Source organism: Mytilus galloprovincialis, chromosome 4 (assembly GCF_965363235.1).
Source record: "Mytilus galloprovincialis chromosome 4, xbMytGall1.hap1.1, whole genome shotgun sequence".
In the NCBI taxonomy this organism is placed as follows: Eukaryota; Metazoa; Mollusca; class Bivalvia; order Mytilida; family Mytilidae; genus Mytilus; species Mytilus galloprovincialis.
In genome coordinates this window covers 14706332-14728319 of record NC_134841.1, presented here as the reverse complement: position 1 = coordinate 14728319, position 21988 = coordinate 14706332, and the positions used below count along the sequence as shown (strand labels likewise).

At 33.5% G+C, this 21988-nt stretch overlaps 1 protein-coding gene across 1 annotated transcript in view; it reads left to right on the top strand.

Moving 5' to 3' along the window:
• The window catches only part of LOC143071433 (sacsin-like), a 40127-nt gene extending 18890 nt beyond the window's left edge, over positions 1-21237 (top strand). The window contains exon 3 of the mRNA XM_076245700.1: positions 19584-21237. Within this exon, the coding sequence (XP_076101815.1) occupies positions 19584-19589 (6 nt within the window). The 3' untranslated portion in view covers positions 19590-21237. The remainder of the gene's footprint in view (positions 1-19583) is intronic.
• Positions 21238-21988: the final 751 nt, after the last annotated feature.

Below are 21988 nucleotides of genomic sequence, written 5' to 3'. Positions count from 1 at the left end.
TACACGGGAGTTCTTCATCAACGAAATGGTTTGTAACATGGGCAACTGGTACAGATAGAAGCAAAACTCTTGCAATAGATTCAGCTGTTAAGGGTTTGCTGCCTCTAGGTAGCGTGGCTTGCCCAGTAGAAAACATACATGGGGACAAGTACAGGACTTGCCAATTGAAAGAATTACCTTTCGGGTTTTACAAAACAAGTCATGTCTTCTGTTACCTCCCATTGCCTGTTGAAACAAAATTTCCAGTTCACATCAATGGCTCTTTTGCTGTAACATTTGATCGCAGACGACTCTCATGTAAAACAACAGACGATAAAGATTCTTTACAGAGCGACTGGAATGAAGCTTTGATGATGGATGCAGTTTGTAATGCCTATATATTGTTCCTAAAAAATCTTCGTCACCTAAACATTGATACGAAAGAACAGTTTCACAAACAATGGCCTGTACAGTATAAGAAAGAGGAAAACCAGACCAACTTTGGTAAATTGCAAGTTTCATTTTATCAAAAAGTAGCAGATGAAAAGAAAGATAATGAAGTATTTAGGAGAGAAGAAAACTTTACATCAATTGACCATTGTAAATTTCTTGATTCGAAGATACTCGAAACAGAATTTGGTGACAAGGCATTTGCTGTTTGTATTCAACTTCTTGAAAACGATACAACTACAATGATGCAATTACCAAGCAGATTAGGTTCATGTTTTAAAGATGCAGGCTGCGAGTCAGTAATAGAACCAAGGATAATAAATGTCATTACCTTTTATTCAGAATTAGTTTTACCTCATCTCTCTTCAAATGAAATTTGGGACGAACAAATCAAAGACCAGCTCATGCTTCATGCATTGGACAATGCATCTGATAAGTTACTTGCGCTTTTGCAAAATCATGCATCCATACCGACAGCTCCAAATAGACTCTTTAGACGTCCTAGTGAAATAGTAAACAAAACAGGACCTCTGAATGTTCTTTTTTGTGTTGAAGACGAACGGTTTGTGGTTGGGACAGAGTACACTGCATCAAATAGATTGACTACTTTGAAAAATCTTGGAATGATAACAGACCAACTTTCAGACGATCTAATTGAAGATAGAGCAGTTTCAATACAATCTCTGGCTACAGTCTGCGCTCAATGTGCACTAGATCGATGTGCACAATTTGTAAAATATCTTAATAAGATGTACACGAGTATCATAAAAAACGAACGACTGTTGAATAAATTGCAGTCGATTAAGTTTTTGCCAATCAAATCTAAACCAAATGACTGGAAATGGACTTGGGCTGCGGATACATTTGCACACCCTGAAGATGAATGTAAGCATTATACATATTGTGATGAAAAGCACAGACAAGATACCTCTGTAGTTTTTGAACGTCCAATTGAAATTTATTCCGCAACATTGACTGATATTGTAGGATGTATTTTTCCGGTTTTGGATGAAAGTTATTTTTCACGCGACAGTTACCACGAACTTTTTACAAAACTTAGTGTAAATAACACAGTTGATCTTGGGCAATCATTAGACAATCTATCCATTCTTAGCAATGATGTTTGTCAGAATGGAATTGGTGATGGAGGACATATGTTGAGCAACACAACACTGAGTGTATATAAGTACATCAATGACATTTCCATTCACAACTTACATTTAGAAGAGAAGGCTAGTCTTTTACATGGAATAGCTGAGTGTTATATGGACAAAAACATTTTACTACTTGGTAGTAGTTTTGTAAAACCTAGTCAAGTGTTTATGGATATGTCCGAAGACTGTATTCCGTATCTGTACAGCCTTAAAAAGACAGAACATATCAGAAAATTAAAAGGATTTGTTAATCTTTTTAAAATTAAAAAGCAATGTCCTGCCCGACGTGTAATAGACGAGTTACTATCATATCAGTCTAATCAAGGATCAGATGCAATGGAGGAGAAAGAAGTGAGACTTTATGTTAGACTTTTGAAGGTTTTAGTTGATTCACTCAACAGCGATGAAATTGATAGTGACACTCTTGGAAAGCTATATATTCCAGATGCTGATGGAGTTCTGAGCGCTATTCACACGTTATGTCTTGACAGCATCGATACAAAGTCCACAGATACAATGAGATTTACACATCAAAGTATCTCCCCTGAAATCGCAGTGCCATTAGGAATCAATACCAAAAGACAAAGAAAAGTAGCCGACTGTTCTAGACCGACGAAAATTTATTCAAAAGACTTCGGTCAGCATGAAGAACTGATCACTAGGATAAACCGTATACTTTCGGGCTATCCTTGTGACTCTGGGGTACTAAAAGAAATGGTGCAAAATGCAGATGACGCAAAAGCTACCGAAGTGCACATTGTCATGGACTTTTCTACTCATCCAACAGACAACTTACTTTCCGAAACATGGAAGCCTTTGCAAGGACCTGCTGTTCTTGTATGTAATAACAGTTATTTTTCTGAGTCTGATATAGAAGGAATCCAAAGGCTTGGAATAGGCAGCAAAGGTGGAGATCCAACTAAGACTGGACAGTATGGAGTTGGATTCAATGCTGTGTACCATCTGACAGACGTACCCTCATTTCTGACAAGAGGTCCGGAAGTTCAAACTGGCGAAGTTCTTTGTGTAATGGATCCACATTGCAAATATGTCCCAGATGCAACGATTCAATGTCCAGGTAGAGAATATATAAATACTGAAGTATTAAAAGAAGAACATCCTAATGTTTTTAGCTGTTATCATGATCAAATTCTACTAAAAGAAACTGGAACAATTTTCAGGCTCCCAATAAGAACAACTCAGTTTAGCTCAACTATTTCTGAAACACACTTAACCATAGAAGATGTTCGAGAGCTTGTTAGTGGCTTCAAAGATGAGATGGGAGAAATGTTGTTGTTTGTCAACCATGTAAAATCGATAAAGGTTTCAGAAATAATAGAAGGAAAGTTACAACCTGTATACTCTGTTCATTTGGAAATGTCCGACAAGGATGCAGAAATGAGACAACAGTTTTATAACATGATAGACACAGGAGCTAAACGCATTCGGGATTGTCAAGAACCAGACGCGATCGATATAACTGAAGCTAAATATTTTGCCGACATCCGAGATAGCAATGGTGCATGTTCAAAATGGTTAATAGTTCGTCGAATGGGTTTTTCAGGAATACATAAACTACCAGAAGAAGTTCTCAGTTCCTATAGAAACGGAAATCTTGGCTTGCTTCCAAGAGGAGGTATAGCTTTGTCACTTGATGAAGGGAAAAACAAAAGGGAAAACTGTAAGGCGTTCTGTTTTCTGCCACTTCCTGTTGAAACTGGACTACCTGTTCACGTGAATGGACATTTCGCATTAGATCACGAAGCAAGACGAAACTTGTGGACGGATGACAAAGAAGGGTATCGATTATCTTGGAACAAATATTTAATGGAAGACGTCATAGTTCCATCTTATGTCCGTGCTTTGCATACATTGAAGACCAATTTTAATATCGATACTGGAAAACCAACTAATGCACAAAAAATGAAGAAAACGTTAGCAGAGTATCATAGATTTTTCCCAGACACTTCAAAGATTACGGGCATTTTTAAGTTCCTTGCGCACAGTTTATACAGATGGATTTACAATCAAGAAGAAGATATATTTCCTGTTTGTAAACTTGTTACAAAAACTGATGTTTTGACAACCTTTTACCCGATTGTGAGTGAAACCTTTAAGTTTCCTTGTGTCTTTAACACATTAAAAACAAAGAATTTAACAATAGCAACAGACCTCAAGACTGTTTCTCAAACTAGCCAAGGAATAACTGAGCGCGTTGCAAGTTTGGAGCATTCAGGGGCATCTCTTGATAAAAGAGCATTGCAAAGATTATCACTGTTAATACAAATATGTAAAGATATAGGAATCAAATTGTTGGAATCCCCGAAACATATTTTGAAAAGTATGAAGGATGCTGATCTAATAGTTACAGAGATAACACCAGAATTTTTCGTTTCCTTCCTTAGATCGCACGATGAAGAACACGATGATAGTTGTAAGATTGGAAACATGGGACAGCCACTGGCAGAAACTACAATAAGCAAAATACAGAATCTTGAAATTTGTGTAGAGTATTGTAAAAAGATGAAAAACGCAAATTTTGGTGACCTTATGGAAGGTTTGCCTTTGAATCTGACAAATGATGGTGTCTTACGAGCATTTTCAACTTCGCATCCGGTATTTTGCTCACTTTACTCTAGTCTCCTTCCCAATTCATCGAATCAGTTTTTACATTACGACTTATATCACTATTTTAGTCCATCTGATAAAGGATTGAAGACATTTGATATCGAAGGTTTTGTTGAAAACCTTCCAAATACTTTACACTTGGAGAAATACCGAACAATGAATACACCCGTAGAATGGGACCCAGATAGTTCTAGTGTTCCAGAATCCTGTTGGATAGAAATGACGTGGACATTTCTTAATTCAGCTGTGTATGATAGACGGCAGATAGAAAACAACACAGATGCAAACACCACTGCTGAAGATATCACGCAAGAATTCATTTTAAAAGTCCTCAACCAACTCCAATACTGGAGTTTAGTTCCCTCAGTTCAAGAAAATGAAGCAAAAAGCAAAATGTTAATGCCTGTTGGTGAAGCACGGTTTATACTCGACGTCAGTACATTTACCGGTACTCTCAAAGAGGCAGTAAAACAATTAAGGATACCCTGTCTTGACAAACAAATACGTATTGGGCATGATAACATTTTGAAACATTTGGTCGTCACAAGAGATAGCCCAATATCTTTGCTTAATTTGTTATTTGAAAAGCGACATACTATTGCAAGTCTACAAATTAAAAAAGCATATTGCAAAGAAATAATGGATTTTTTATCAGAACATTTAAATGATTTTCTAAACAACAATTCAGAAACAGAAATTTTGGGAAAATTCAAAGAAATACCACTTCATGTCAGCATTACAGGACAGCATTGTAACATCAAAACCGGCCAAAGCGTTCTGATAGTAGAGGATATAGTGATCCCTGACGGAATTGAAGAGTGGGCAGAAGCATCTTCTACATTACTTCTGCAGACAAGTTCAAAAAGCACAAAGCTTTATGAAAAGTTAGGTTATACAGATAAAAACCTGAAAAGTATGGATCTCTATAGAAAACATTTATTACCAAAGTTTGATTTTTTACCTATTGTTCACCATCTTGCGCACATCAAGTACACACGAGATGTTTTGTTGGCAAAACCGTTTGGTGGAGCATTTAATGAAGTGCAAAAAGATCTCATATCGATACTAGAAAGAGTTCAGTTCGTTCCAGATATAAATGGGGGTTTAAATACCGCGTCTATGTTTAAAGATCCGACGAATGAGCTAATGCGATTAATGCTTCCAGACGAGGACTTCCCAGCATCAGAATATTATGAAAATGAGTGGATTTATTTCTTGTCGATTATTGGTCTACAATCTAAAATTACACCAGAAATGGTCCTACAATTTGCAAGTGATGTTGAAAGAATCGGACGAAATGGTATAACAATAGAGAATGAAAAGGATTTGACTTTAAAATCAAAGTTATTAGTTAAGCATATTTTTACACAACTAGAGGTACAAGAAAATGTAGATACAAACATGTTGAGTTCTTTAAGAAGCTTAAAATTTATTCCTGTGCATACTATTGCAAATTGGAAATCAAGTATATGCTCACAAGCACATGACGCAGAATTGATCAGTTTTCATAATTCGACTCTCAGTAGCAAGCAAGATATTTGTTGGACAAGGTGTTCACTTATTCCAGAATGGGCAAATCCATTATACCTATATAATATAAGTATGAAGAAACGGGATGCAATATTTACACATTTACAACTAGTCAAGGAGCCAGGATTTATAGATGTTGTTCGACATGTGCAGAATATATGTGACAAAATGAAGGAAATCATTTCCACAATTCAAACGGATGACATACTTGCCTGCAGCGTAGAACATTTAATGACTGGAATTTACAAATGGTTGCATGGTAACATGAATGATGAATCAAATAAAGATGACCTCATTAAGACACTTCATCGAAAACCTATTCTTTTTCTGCCAGCATATAAACTGTTTGTCACATGCAATAAAGTAGTCAGATTCATAAAAGATGAAGATGTTATAAAGCAATATCTGGTGGAGGCTCCGAGCAAATACGCTTCTTATTTTGATTTATTTGAATGCCTTGGTATGAAAAGACAGGTGAATGTTTGTAGTTTCATTCATGTGTTGAATCAACTTAAAACGGATGTTGGACAACGAGACGAGCTACACTATGAAGAAATACGCACTGTTCAGCAAGCAGTTCAGAATTTGTTTAACTATTTACGATATCCATTGTTTGGCGATGTTGAATACAAAGAACTTTCAGAAATAAAAACGTTCCATATGTTGTCAAGAGAACACCTCTTATGTGATTCAAAACGTCTTGTATATTCCGATAATAAAGCTTTTGAAAATGAAATAGGCAGTGACATGATGTTGTCCTATCTGGTAAACCTTGAAGAGCTTGGAGTAGGAATCACAGGTTCTTTTTCAACAGAATTTCAAAAATTACCAAAGCATTTACAACCAAACATTTTGTCGCACATGATAAAAAAAAGATTAAAAGACAATTTTGAAATCGTTCCGATTGATGAAAAAGGACATTTAATTGAAACTTTGTTAAATGCCTCCCAGTTTCATAAAGCAGTATTCCATATTGCTATGTACGCAAGAAAACGCATCGAAGGATTAAGTGCGTTAGATCTGAATGAAAACATTGTTAATCAGTGGATTAGAAATATGAAGAAAATACAGGTATTGCAAGTTAAAACGATCGAATTTGATTTAATGTTTGAAGACAAGAAGGTAGGATCGAAAGAAGTTGCTTGTTATTACCTTAAGAAAGACAACGACTCGAATATTCTATATTGTGCACTACAAAATACTGTATTGAAGGAATGGTTGGTTGAAAATAGTGGGGTTATTGATTATGCAATTTCCCATTGTAGTGACAGGAAATTTGTCGACGTTGGAGGCTTGCTTGTAAAAACTCTATTGAAAATCGACAAGTTGGAAGACATGTCAATATTATTAGACAAAGAAAATGTTGAAGAATTTTCTATTTCCATCAAATGCAAGTCGTCTTTGTTTCCACCTCCTGGTACAACCGTGCACCCAAATTGGTACAGATTTTTGGACAACAATTTTACAGAGTTTGACGAGGGTGAATACGTAGCTGTCCTGCTGAGTGAAGAAAGGTATGAAGGCGACATGTATATCCCAGCAGTCTACATGTATGCTAAGATCATACAGAAATGCGACCCTATCGAAAATGCATCATCTTTTATCAGAAGTACTCTACGAAAGTACAGAGTGCATGTCGGTCATGGTCGTATTCAAGAAATACATGCATTTGATATATTCAAGTTTAATCGGAATAAACAGGAAACTACTCAAGAGCTTGTGCCTTTTCTCGAAATAACCAATACCTCTACTGACGGCAGACCCTTGGAAAGCATATGTCAGGATGTAGAAGCTATTATACATGCAGCATGGACATTACCGGAAGAAGAAAGGCGAAAATTAATCAAACGATTGTACAAAAAATGGCATCCAGATAAAAATCACGGAAATGAACTTGAGTCTACAGAAGTATTTAAATTTATCAAACAAGCTGTTTTGAATTTAGAAAGAGGACACGGTATCAGAGATAACGATGCAGAGGATTTTGATTATTCTAGAAATTCAGCATTTTGGTCTCACTTTCAGACATGGGACCACGATGCAACTAATAATTCTGAAAGTGACTCGACTGAAACCAATGGTGGCGGTAACGCTCAAGGACATACAGCTGGTCGACAAATGCGAGAACCTGTTCCATCATTAGCTGAAGCAAATCAGTGGATGCAACAAGCTAAACGAGATGTTACAGCAGCTAGTAATTTCTTGGAAGCAGCGGAAGTAGGACACAATTTCAACTGGATATGTTTTATTTGTTATCAGGTAATGAAAAATGATAGACGTATTTATTTAACAGTCATTTTTTTTAATATGGTTGCAATTCCATTTGAATAAAAAAAAAATACAGGAGTAATGTAGAATATGGATAGTTGAATAATATAGCTATGTTTAGCTAGCTATTGAAAAAGTAAACTCGCAAACATACTGAACACCGAGATAAATTCAAAACGGAAAGTCTCTAATCAAAGGGGAAATTCAATTGCTCAAACACATCAGACGAATGGACAACAACTGTTATATTCCTTACTTGGTACATGCCTTTGTTCATGTAGAAAATGTAGGATCAAACCTGATTTTATAGATAGCTAAACCTCTCACGTGTATGACAGTCGCATCAAATTCTATTATATTGACAATGATGCAAAAGGAATATTCAAATTTCAATAAACATTAAAGAAATGTAATACTATACTGCGATACAATAAATATCTATGCAATGGAGTAAAATTTTGAAAAGAACAAAACCTATATACTAGATAAAAAAAAAATAATAATCACCAGAAAATCGTTCTTTTTCTTCTTCATTTTCATTTGAATGTTGTAATAAAGGTACCGATTATGAGGAATTTTACACAATTGTAAAATTGTAACACGGTAATGACTGATGTACCCATATTTTGACTATTTTATTTATTATGTCTGTTAAGTTCACGCATCGTTGTAAATATAACGGAATTTGATGCGACTGTCGTACAAAGTGAGAGGTTTGGCGCTATAAAACCAGGTTCAGTCCACCATTTTCTACATTTGAAAATGCCTGTACCAAGTCGGGAATGCGACAGTTGTTGTCCATTCGTTTTTTTTGTCATTTGTGTTTTGTCATTTGATTTGGCCATGTAACTATAGGTACTTTCCGATTTTATTTTCCTCGGAGTTCAGTTTTTTTGTGATTTTACTTTTTATTGATACTGTAAATATCAACTGCGAGTCACAATATGAAACTTAGTATGCGGTCAGACCATCAAACTCGTTCAATACGCTTATATTGTGTCAAACATTGATTATTAACAACAATATCAATATGATAAATATCTCATTGTCGATATATACATGTATGAATGATCAGGTGTTTTTTTCGTGATAAAAACAGCATTTGTCTTCGTTCACCGTCAAATGAGAATACATTTAAGAAAAATGATAAACATTATGACTTCGGCGATTATACAGACTCAACATATTTGATGACACACGACTCGGAATTATGATTGATTTTCAAAGTTTGATTTGGTCGTTAATCGTTGTAAGGGTACACAAATTAAAAACACAGACTTTAAAACAATTTTGAAATAGTAGCAGAAAGCTGAAATTCGATTCAAGATAAAATATTGTTAGGATCATTCTTGTTTCAATCTTTCTCTTATCAAGCTAATTATGACATTATTTATCACTAGTCTGTTGAGAAGATATTAAAAGCTATGCACTACAACATGGATTCAAACAATATTCCGAATTCAAATTGCTTGGAACATTTGATCGCTGGCATGAATATTGAACTTCAGGATATGGTAATCACTTTGACGACATTACTTGGAAACCACGCTGGATTGTTATACCCAGACCGTCACTCTATTCCCAGGATACCCGCAGATGAATTCGACAAAGCAAAAGCAGGCCAAGCGATCAAACTAGCACACAAGATTGTAGAATATGTTTCTGACAGGCTCTAAAGGTGAGTAAAATGACAATTGGGAGTTAAATAGGGCTTGAAGAAATTGTCAGAGCGCTAAGGTTACATGATGAAGGAACTTCTATTCCTTGAGATTGTATCTATAAAACGAGAGATATTCTTAAGTACTAATAAACAATCGTACTCTTAACTCAATATATGTGTTTTGGACCATATGTGTTTTGGACCATATGGGTATTTGGACCATATGGGTATATACTCATATGGTCCGACCGTACGCGTATGGTCGGGGTAATCAACACGTTTACTTTAAATACTTTTAAACTCTTCATAAGGTATGGCCCTTCTGGTTGTCACGTCATTAAAAGGTCATTTGGTTATATTTAAATAAAAAATAACTAAATAAAAATAAGGAGTTTCACACAGTTAATTTTACTCACTATAAGATGTCAAAATCAAATGCACATATTGTAAAAGGAAGTTTTGTTACTTTACGTCTACCGGTGGTTGACAAGGGTGATTTACCTCGTTAACAAGTCATTGCCCTTTCTAGTCAATTTTTGTCAATTTTTTGTCAATGTTTGTTATCTTTTACAGAAATCTTCTCCTGAAACATTTGAGACAAATTTAACTTAACTTGTCCACAATCATCATTAGGGTATGTAGTTTTAAAAATGTGTCCGATGATCCCCCCTCCCCCCTTTTGCGAACCAAGATGACCGACATGGCTAAAAATAGTACACAGGGTAAAATGCAGTTCTTGGCTAAAATCTCAGAAATCAAAGCATTTAGAGCAAATCTGACAGGGAAAAATTTGTTCGTAATGTCAAGGTCTATCTGCCCTGAAATTTTCAGACCAATCAATCAACCTGTTGTTGGGTTGCTGCCCCTGAATTGGTACTTTTAAGAAAATTTTGCAGCTTCTGGTTATTATCTTGAATATTATTATAGATAGAGATAAACTGTAAACAGCAATAACGTACTGCAAAGTAAAACCTACAAATAAGTCCTTAAGGAGTTATTGCCCTTTATAGTCAATTTTAACAATTTTCATAAAGGAGTAGGTCCGGTAAGGGCCGATTTTGGCCTCAATTTTCAAGTTCATCTAACGAAAGATTTTAGACACTTTTTAAACACTTAAGTGTCTATTTCAATTGATTCGATAAGTTTATGTGAACGATTTTAACTGATTTAGTCATTAAAAACGCTCCGATTCAAGCTTACATATGAAAAATCTATCAAATATATGCCAAAAAAAAGTCACTTTTCAGATGTTTTTTTGTCAAAAATGAAAGTGGCCGCATCCGTGTTCATCTTCAACCTTTATATATATTATGTATTATCATCAAATACAACTTACATTTCAAAATTATGAATGAACACGTATATGGCTACTTTCATTTAAGACGGAAACCGTCTAAAATTTAACTAAAATGCTAAAATCGTGAAAAATTCAGTAATTTAGCATGACTTAATGATGCTAGTACCCGATATATGTGCATTGTACTGTCAAAAACAGCCCATATTTATGTAGCAGAAGCATCCTACTTTCCAATAAATAGCTTTAAGATTACATTTTCATAATTTTGTAAAACTGCTATATTTTTGGGCCAAAAAGGGGTCTTACTGAACCTACTCCTTTTGTAAATTTTGTAAATTTTTACAAAATATTCTAACTACTGGGATAGATTCATAGGTTCATTATAGATAGAGATAATTGTAAGCAGCAAGAATGTTCAGTAAAGCAAGATCTACAAACACGTCATGAACCCATATGTGTCCTTCGTTTATGATATGCACATAGACCAAGGTGGACACAGTCAGGCTCTTTAGAGCCTCTAGTTCGCATTTTAAGTTGATTCAAGGAACAAAATGAATTAACATAATAGAACAGAATTTGATATACTTGTATATCTTTTGAATTACTTAAAAAAAATATGAGTTGAGAACAACTGAAGCTAGTCATGTCACTGGACCTAAGTTCTAGATTTCATCAATGCCCAAGTCTCATCAGACTCTGCACATGAGGCACAGTCATGGTCTGAAATGCCTATCAATGAACACTCACTGGATTTTTTATCCTGTTTTTTAAGTTCAAAAAGTTTATTCAAATGCAATCAATACAAGAAACCAAATGACACAGAATTTAAAACTATAGGTCACGGTATTGCAAGTATCGTTTTTGTAGAGCCTGCGACTTTTGTCGAAGAAAGCAAGACATGGGGATAGTAATGCGGTGGCGGAATTAGCTCACTTCTTAAAAGCTTTATATTTTAAAAGGTGGAAGACCTGGATGCCTCATACTTTGTATGTGGATGCCTCATGTTACAAAGTTTCCATCAGTCACATGTCCAATGTCCTTGACCTCATTTTAATGGTTAAGTGACTACTTGAAAAAAGTTTTTTTACATAAATAAGGCCGTTAGTTTTCTCGTTTGAATTGTTTTACATTGTCTTATCGGGGCCTATTATAGCTGACTATGCGGTATGTGCTTTGCTCATTGTTGAAGGCCGAACGGTGACCTATAGTTGTTAATGTATGTGTCATTTTGGTCTTTTGTGGATAGTTGTCACATTGGCAATCATACCACATCTTCTTTTTTATATATTCAAGATTTTTTGAAATGTTAAATTCTCTCTTATAATATTAGGATAACTATATTTGGTGTTTAAATGGAAACGTGTCCTAAATTTAGATTCTTTAATCCCAATTAAATCAATGCTAAACTTTGTATTTACTTATTTAAAAGATAACAGATTAAAAATATTTAAATGGAAATTGCTGCATCATATCCTTCCTTGTAAACAACTGCTTTTTCAATGGAAGATAAAAGAAGACAGTAAATGTGACTTATGTAATGTAACAGAAGATTATAAACATTTTTTTCTAGAATGTCATTACTTTAAAACTTTTTGGGAAAAGATCAAAATACTATTAAATAAAGTTAAAATAGGTCAACATATCCTAAACTACAGAAATCTCATTATAGGATATAAAATCAGTGATATTAATTATTATGATATAAATCTGTTGGTGACACTCATCACATTTTCTATCCACAAGTGCACCCACAGTTCAAATTATAAAACTACAAATTTTGATGTGTATGCCCTGTTCAAAAAAGATTTTTTGAACTACTTAAATATTTCGACACTTTCAGGTGGTAAACATGGTAAAATTTTGAAAGAAGTAAGCTTGTACATATAATTATTATTCTTGCATATATGTTATATGCTATATTTATGCAGCAATATATGTGTCTCAATATTATTTAATCTTAAAACCACGTGCTGTGGACTTCGTCATGATCATGATCAGCGACAGTGATAAAAGATTTAATCCCTACTATTCTTGAAGCATCCTTCATGTAATATACCACATATTCATAAATAAATAAACTTATATAATGTACTTCAATTCGCAACCAAGTATGTACACCTACATAATTAATATATATAACAAACTGCTTCGAATGTTAATTTGCCTCCATCGTGTGATCCTTGATCAATAGGTCATGACCAGGTCAACTAGCATATATACAGAGTCAAAGCGGTTCACGAATGTAATTTTCCCGGAAATTAATTTCTGTTGTAATCTGTTTACATAATATTGTCACATGTAAATCTAACCTTCTACTATTATTATTAATTTACTGAACAATCTCCCTGTTTGTTCAGTAAAACTAACACTACAGGGGTGCCCTGTCAAATGCTGTAGACATGGTATTCATTATAACAGCAATAGTGCAATAAATCAGATTTTAGATAAAAAAAAAAAAAAAAAAACTATATTTGGTGTGTTTGCATTACATCCCAGCTTCTTTGTTCTAACAGGGGTGATCTGATCCGGATAACCCCTACCAGATCACCCCAGTTTGAGTTCCTTTGTTATGCATGCTTTCCTGTGTTATGCATGCTTTCCTTTGTTCTGTAACATTTTGGCGGGAATGTCAACTCTACTATAAAACTTATAATTAATTATACGAAAAAGACTATCTATCAAAATTGATGTAGAGAAAATCCAGTATATATGCTGGGATACGAACTCAAGACCTTTAGCATATCAAGGCACGACACAGACCACTAAACCAGGACGACTGGATATGAAATATCAGTAATTTAACATATTTAAAGGAAGCAAGATATTTTTATAAGTGGGACGAGTTGGCAGACCTTTATTCAGTTGGGTTTAAACCCTTTTCGTTAATAGTTATTAGATTGATTGTTTAATTTGATTTTACACTTTTTCAAAAGTGGGGCGAGTCGATAAACAAGAGTGGGGCGATTTTTTTATAATGTGGCGATATATTGTGGGCCGATTGGCCAGTGGGTCGAGTTTACATTGTTTGATATCTACTCATCGTGTTCGGGGGTCATAAAGGGTATACATCATATAATGATATATAAAGTATATTATAATGGTTGTGTGGCGTTCTAAACTAGATTTTATGAATTTTTAATGGTTTTTCGTCTAATCTAAAACAGCTGGGATGTAAGATAGTTATCCCATTCGGACTTGGTGTGTCAGTGTTAGATCACTTCTGGCGTCCGGCCATCTGGGTGATCTTACACAGACACACCGCGTCCTCAGGGGATAACTATTACAGGTCCTCATGCCGGTCAGATAGTTTTCACTTGACCTTGGCCTCATTTCATAGATCAGTGAACAAGGTTAAGATTTGGTGGTCAAGTCAATATCTGAGATACTATAAGCAATAGGTCTAGTATATTCTGTGTATGGAAGCACTGTAAATTGTACATGTCCAACTGTCAGGTGTCATTTGACCTTGTCCTCATTTTTATGGTTCAGTTGTTATAGTTTTCGTGTTTTGGTCTGTTTTTGTTATACTGTATGCAATAGGTCTATTATATTTGGTGTGTGGAATGATTGTACGGTGTACATGTGTAGCTGGCAGGTGTCATCTGACCTTTTCCTTATTTTCATGGTTCAGTGGTCAAAGTAAAGTTTTTTGAGTTTTGGTCTTTTTTTTTTTCTAATACAGTATACAATAGGTCAACTATATTTGGTGTATGGAAATATTAAATGGGTATAGGAAGATGTGGTATGAGTGCCAATGAGACCACTCTCCATCCAAATAATAATTTATGAAAGTTAACAATCATAGGTCAAGGTACGGCCTTCAACACGGAGCCTTGGCTCACACCCAACAACACGCTATAAAGGGCCTCAAAATAACAAGTGCAGGGACTAAACTTAACTCTTTTTCTCCAGGGGCCCCTAAAACAATTTTTTTTCAGGGACCCAGTTGAAATTTTAGGGGCCCAACCAATTTCTATTTTTTTTTTTTAAATAAAAAAACTTAAATTTAGTTTTCATATACTATTCGTCGTTTGTCGTCGGCGTTAACTTTTTACATTTTGAACTTCTTCTAGAGACTTAGTTTAACATAGGACCCAATGGAAAATACATACAAATGTCTTCTTTTAGAGAACCACTGAATGGAATGAAACCAAACATAGCGTAAATGTTCCTTTCCTAATGAGGTGCTGGCCGGGTGTAGTTACTTTGTAGCCAAATTTTATCTTTTTTATATGATTTCAAAAATCCAGGTAGAGTCAGGTGAGCGATACAGGTTCTTGAGAGCCTCTAGTTCAATTTCTAAAAACTGAACACAATGAGCTCACGCGCAACAAATTCAAACTAAGGATCAAATTAAAGTTGCGTACATACAGACTTAAATAGGTCGAATTATCGTCTTGCAAAACAAACAAAATACATTTAGAATTTTGTGTTCTTGGATCTTTATATAATTGAACCCCATTTCCCATGTCATAACAGGAGACCATAACATCGTTCGCGACCGATGGTTAAAATCATTCCTCAGTAAAGGACCTAAATATCGTCCCCCGTCAATTATTAATTGGAATGAGTGTCGTAATATTATCCACGACTCACTCCGTACCTACTGTTTGAAATGGGTAAAACGGGAAAAAGCTGACAAAAAATCTTTGGACCCTTTTTTAGCTCACCTGGCCTAAAAGGCCATGTGAGCTTTTCTCATCACTTGGCGTCCGTCGTCGTCGTCGTCGTCGTTAACAATTTTTCAAACATATTCTCCTCTGAAACTACTGAATGGATTTGAATGAAACTTAGCAAAAATGATCAGCAAAGTAAGATCTACAAATAAGTTAATATGACCAAAATTGTCAATTGACCCCTTAAGGGGTTATTGTCCTTTAATGACAATTTTTCACAATTTGTTCATCACATTTGCTAACTTTAAAAAATCTTCTCCTCTGAAACTACTGAATGGATTTGGATGAAACTTAGCATGATTGTTCCTTAGATTATCCTGCACAAAGTGTGTGCTTCTATTTTTGATCCGTCAAAAAACATGGCCGCCGTTACTTAAAATAGAACATAGGGGTCAATTGCAGTTTTTGGCTTATATCTAAAAAAAGAAAGCATTTAGAGCAAATCTGACATGGGGTAAAAATGTTCATTAGGTCAAGATCTATCAGCCCTGAAATTTTCAGATGAATCAAACAAACCATTGTTTGGTTGCTGCCACTTAATTGGTAATTTTAAGGAAATTTTGCAGTTTTTGGTCATTATCTTGAATATTATTATAGATAAAGATAAACTGTAAACAGCAAAAATGATCAGCAAAGTAAGATCTACAAATAAGTTAATATGACCAAAAATTGTCAATTGACCCCTTAAGGGGTTATTGTCCTTTAATGACAATTTTTCACAATTTGTTCATCATATTTGCTAACTTTAAAAAATCTTCTCCTCTAAAACTACTAAACCAAATTCAACCAAACTTCAACTGAATGATCAGTAGGGTGTATAAAATAAAGTTTGTGCTTTATTTTTTATTTCGTCAAAAAACATGGCCGTCATGGCTAAAAATAGAACACAGGGTAAAATGCAGTTTTTGGCTTATATCTCAAAAACTCCAGCATTTAGAGCAAATAAGACAAGAAGATAAAGTATTTATTAGGTCAAGGTCTACCTGTCCTGAAATTTTCAGCCAAATTGGGTAACTGGTTTTTCAGGTATAATGCCCCTGAATTGATGATTTTAAAGAAATTTTGCAGTTTTTGGTTATTATCTTGAATATTATTATAGATACAGATAAACTGTTCATAGCAAAAATGTTAAGCAAAGTAAGATCTACAAATCAGTCAATTTGACCAAAATTGTCAATTGACCCCTTAAGGAGTTATTGCCCTTTAAAGACTTTTTTCACAATTTGTTCATCATGTTGACTTACTTTAAAAAATCTTCTCCTTTGAAACTGCTGTATCAATTTCAGCCAAACTTAGGCTAAATGAGTTTCAGAGTATCTAGTATAAATTTTATATTTCATTTCCTTGTATGTCAGAAACATAGCTCCTATGGCTAAAATAGAACATAGGAGAAAATGATTTTTTTTTTGCTTTTGAAGAAAATAGGATGATTCAAAGAACATTTAAATAAATTAAAAAGCCAAAATAATCATTAATGAGAGATTTAACCAAACAAATTAAGGTGAGCGATTCAGGCCCTTGAGAGCCTCTTGTTAAATTCAGTAATGATATATATTCGAATACAACATTTTAAAGAACATTTTACTCTTAACAGCATCCATAAAAACCCTATTTCGCGTATCAAACATAAACTAAAAGAACTAGCCAAGGAATTTGTTTTGTCCCGGCTGATAAAGCTGCTAATAATATCATTATTGTTTGACGTAATTTTATATTGAGGTTCTGCAAAAGGAAATCACGAATTCACCAACATTCCAACTGACTTCATTTTCAGAAAACGACATCTGTAACAAACACAAACTTTTAGCTACTTCTTTAACAAGCAGAACCAAATACAATGAAAGTCCCAACTATGTACTGGCTTCCGAAGCTACACAAAAAAACCTTACAAATATAGATTTATTTAATCTTCAAGCCATTGTTCCACTACTTAATTATCTATTCTACTTACTAGTACACTTGGTACAATAAAAAAAAAACTGATAATAAATTGTTCAAATAAGGCCTTTGAAAATAGTGGAATTAATTACTTTTGGAGTGTCAAAATCTCGTTGGAAGTACTTGATAAATTACATGCATATATTGGTGATTTTTAATCTGTTCAAAGTTTTGATTTTTCTACCCTATATACCACTTTGCCTCATATTCTTATTAAGAATAAATTCACATCCCTAATTAACTGGGCATTTAAAAAGTCTGAATGCGAGTACATATGTTCAAACTCTTTTAGGTAATTTTTTAGTAGTAATAAACAAAAGAACTATGTCAATTGGACATGTTTTGATACTATATATGCGCTTGAATTTTTACTTGATAACATGTTCGTTTTTGGAGATTCCGTATATCGTCAAGTTATGGTAATTCCAATGGAAACTAACTGTGCACCACTTATTGCGGACCTATTTTTGTATTGTTATGAGTTACAATTTATGACTAAAATTAGTAAAGACCCATCGAAACAACATTTGATACAAAAATTTAACAATACTTTTAGATATTTGGATGATATATTGGCTCTCAATAATGACGACTTCAGTATGTATACTAAAGAAATTTATCCTGTTGAACTTACTTTAAATGAAGCTACATGTAATACTAACAATGACCACTGCCCTTTCCTCGATTTTGATATCTATATCATTAACGGGAAGCTTATACAAAAATTTATGATAAAAGAGATGATTTTTCATTTCCTATCGTTAATTATCCATTTTTAGATGGTGACGTTCCCTTGTCACCATCTTATCCCAATATGGTGTTTATATATCTCAACTTGTACGATTCGCTCGTGTATGTAACACCGTATTAGATTTTAGCGAAAGAAATTTATGTATTACTGAAAAATTATTGCACCAGGGTTTTCGATATCACAAACTAGTCAAAACATTTACTAAATTTTATCATCGGTATAAGGATATAATTCGTAAATATAACTCACATGCAAAATTCTTATACGTTCAGGTATTTCACATCCAACCTTTTATGGTAATATTCTTTACAAAGCACAAAAATGTCAGTATTCACCTCAAAAGCTTACAAAACAGTTAAACAGACTTATTAACAAGGGATATAGTTACGATACTGTTGTCAGGTCATTAAAGATTGCATATTTTGGTTTTAATATTGATTCACTTATAGGGTCTTTGGATCGGAACTAAACACATTTATTTAAAAATAACAGTTGTTGGCATGACACGGGTTATGTTCTTCTCATATATTTTATGAAAGTATGATACTAAACCCCTAACGGGAGGGATTGTGCCTGATATTCATATGATGAAGACATAATCTTTCAATCAGTTTAATTGAGGTCTGGAGCTAGCATGTCAGTTAACTGCTAGTAGCCTGTTGTTATTTTTGTATTATTGTCATTTTATTTATTTTCTTTTGTTACATCTTCTGACATCGGACTCGGACTTCTCTTAAACTGAATTTTTAATGGTTGAGATCTCATAAACATGTTTAACCCCGCCGCAATTTTGCGCCTGTCTGTAGTCAGGAGCCTCTGGCCTTTGTTAGTCTTGTATGAATTTTTAGTTTTAGTTTCTTGTGTATAATTTGGAGTTTAGTATGACGTCCATTATCACTGTACTAGTATATATATTTTTTAAGGGGCCAGCTGAAGGACGCCTACGGGTGCGGGAGTTTCTCGCTACATTGAAGACCCATTGGTGGCCTTCGGCTGTTGTCGGGGTGTTGTCGCTGTGACACATTCCCCATTTCCTTTCTCAATTTTAACAATCTGTCATTCATTCCACTTGAGATGTTTTATAAAACTTTGTTGTTACGTTATTTGATAAGGGGTTTGATTCTTTAGTAAGATTTCCTAGTACATTGTAATACAATGGTCTAGATGTCTTCACTTATTACGTTTAAATGATTTTATATTGCTTCAACACTAACAGATTCAGACTATTACATCAAACAGGTTTTTGTTTTAGATGTAAGGATGGTGAAAGCTTGTAGGTGGAATTTAGAAGAAACCGTTTGCATATATGGACTTCGCTTAGTACTACAGAACTGATTTTGGTTTATGCTGAGTAGATCACATTATATTTTTTATTGTCTTTTTTGTGTAATATATTAATAGAATACATGAATGTTGTTACATCTGCACCAATGAGAATGAGTCATATTTGTTAAAATTAACGTTTAAAAGACGCTTACAACACGGTAGAGATCCAGATACAGCAATAGGTTATTTGTAATTTGATCATACCTGAAGAAAATCTGTTTTACATAGTCCAAATATCATTGCAATTCATTTTTACATACACACATTAATGATGGTTGTATTTTAAACGGTTAGGAAAGTTACAAAGGTGATTGACCTGTGGGAAAGATAAGTATATTGATATAAGAAAGACTTACTTAAATGTTCATTTGAGTGTCTACATTAATATAATTGTCTTGGTTAATGTTTTATATAAATTTTGTACATTTTATACATTTCATAAAAGTTTTATAAGTATAACTTTTTCATTATGAATGATCTACCTTAAGAATATGTGGAAATTTTTCTCGAAGATGCACTTCATGTTTGAAATTCCCTTTACTCATTATATACTAGAGAATTTATAGATATTATAAGAATGTATTTATGATTTTTCTTTAATTTTATGTGAATGACGGTTGCTATGGAAACATTTAAAAAAAAACTCAATATGAAAATGATAATACCACAACGTTACTTCAATTTCTTTAATAAACAATTAATATAGTACTTTTATCACGTTCCAATTTCCTGCCTAGAATATAAACGTAGCAAATTCAGAAAAATGCTTAGCCTAATTCTTTCGCATATATGGTGGAAACGTACTACAGTTGTCCTTATGTTATAGACATCATGGTTTAGTAAACGTAGTTATTATTCATCCTGGCTGACTTTCTCAATTGAAGTTTTTCTTATAGTAATCATGTTTGCTTTATTTTTGTAATGTAGATTATATTATTCTGTTTTTCTTTTAAAGTATAGTATGACATAATAACATTTTCATTGCATTTAATGTGTTTGTACAATTAAATCCATGCACTTTATTTTACATCATTGTTTAAGTATAGCCCTTTTCGGTGTTTTGATTTTGTAAGGTATTCATACGATAAACAAACCGATCATATGTTTTATAAACAGTTAATTTTCGATAAGTCTGAGTTATATAGTATGGACAGGAGTAGATTGCTGGATAAGATTTTTTTAGAATAGTTAAACTAGTTGTTGGTACTTATTAACAATTAATAATTTTCAGCATAGTTGGCTGTTAAAGATTATGATAGAAAATATGTTAACTAATTTGAAACTATTTTTATAATTTTTATATTATAAGGAGGAGTGTATGAACAATCTGCACAACAAATGTAAGCTATACTACAGTTTTATATTTAAATTCTATTTTTGTCTAGCGTTTTTGTTTATTAATTTTGATATCTAATATCCTATTTGTAATGTAGAAATGAGACACATTATTGCAATATGATAGCATTAATAATGATTTTTGTTTTGGTATTCAAGTGTGTATATGGTTTGATTTTTGATGTTACCTTAATTGTTCGTTTGCTTAGATTTACAAATAATATTAAATCAATTTAATTGTAAAATGAGTTTTTATTGTCTTTCACTTTAAAGCAGTTGTCGATGATACAAAATATAATGTATGAATATGGTATTATCACATTCTGTTTCTTCACTACTACTTACTTGGTAACTTGAGTTTCCCTAATTTATGTCTATGATGAGTTTATTTATCACAACCCAATTAATCAAAACCATGCAGTAAAATTCGAAATTAATGTTCCTTTGGAACGACACATTTCTATTTCCTTATGTCAATCTTCAGAAAAGTAATGTTAACTTTCGAAACTTCAAATAAACGCAAATTGGTAAAAGATAGTTCCAAATTTTTAAACAATCAATACCTGATATTTTTTTAAACATAAAACTTAACGGATTGTGAAAAGTTGAAACAAAAGGTTTTCAGGACACATCGGATAGACGGAAACAACAAAACAACACAACTCGCAAAATTAGAGAGAGAAAAATCTATGACTGAATTCAACAAAGTCTTCAAAAAACTAGTGAACTTTTCAATCCAAAAAAACTAAGGGTAACTCATTACCATATAGAAACCATTTTTCATTTAAGAAAATATAGTTTTAGTAACAGTCATCTTGTCCATAGTTTAATAGACGCCTTTCCCTTGTCCTATTTTTTTTTATCTGTATAAGTTTCATATTAATAAACAAGCAATTGAAACTCGCGTTATCATCTGAAAACCATTTTTGAAAATCTGCTTTTTTCAATAACATTGAATTTGCCTTTTAATATATTGATCATTGTCCTAAAAATCAA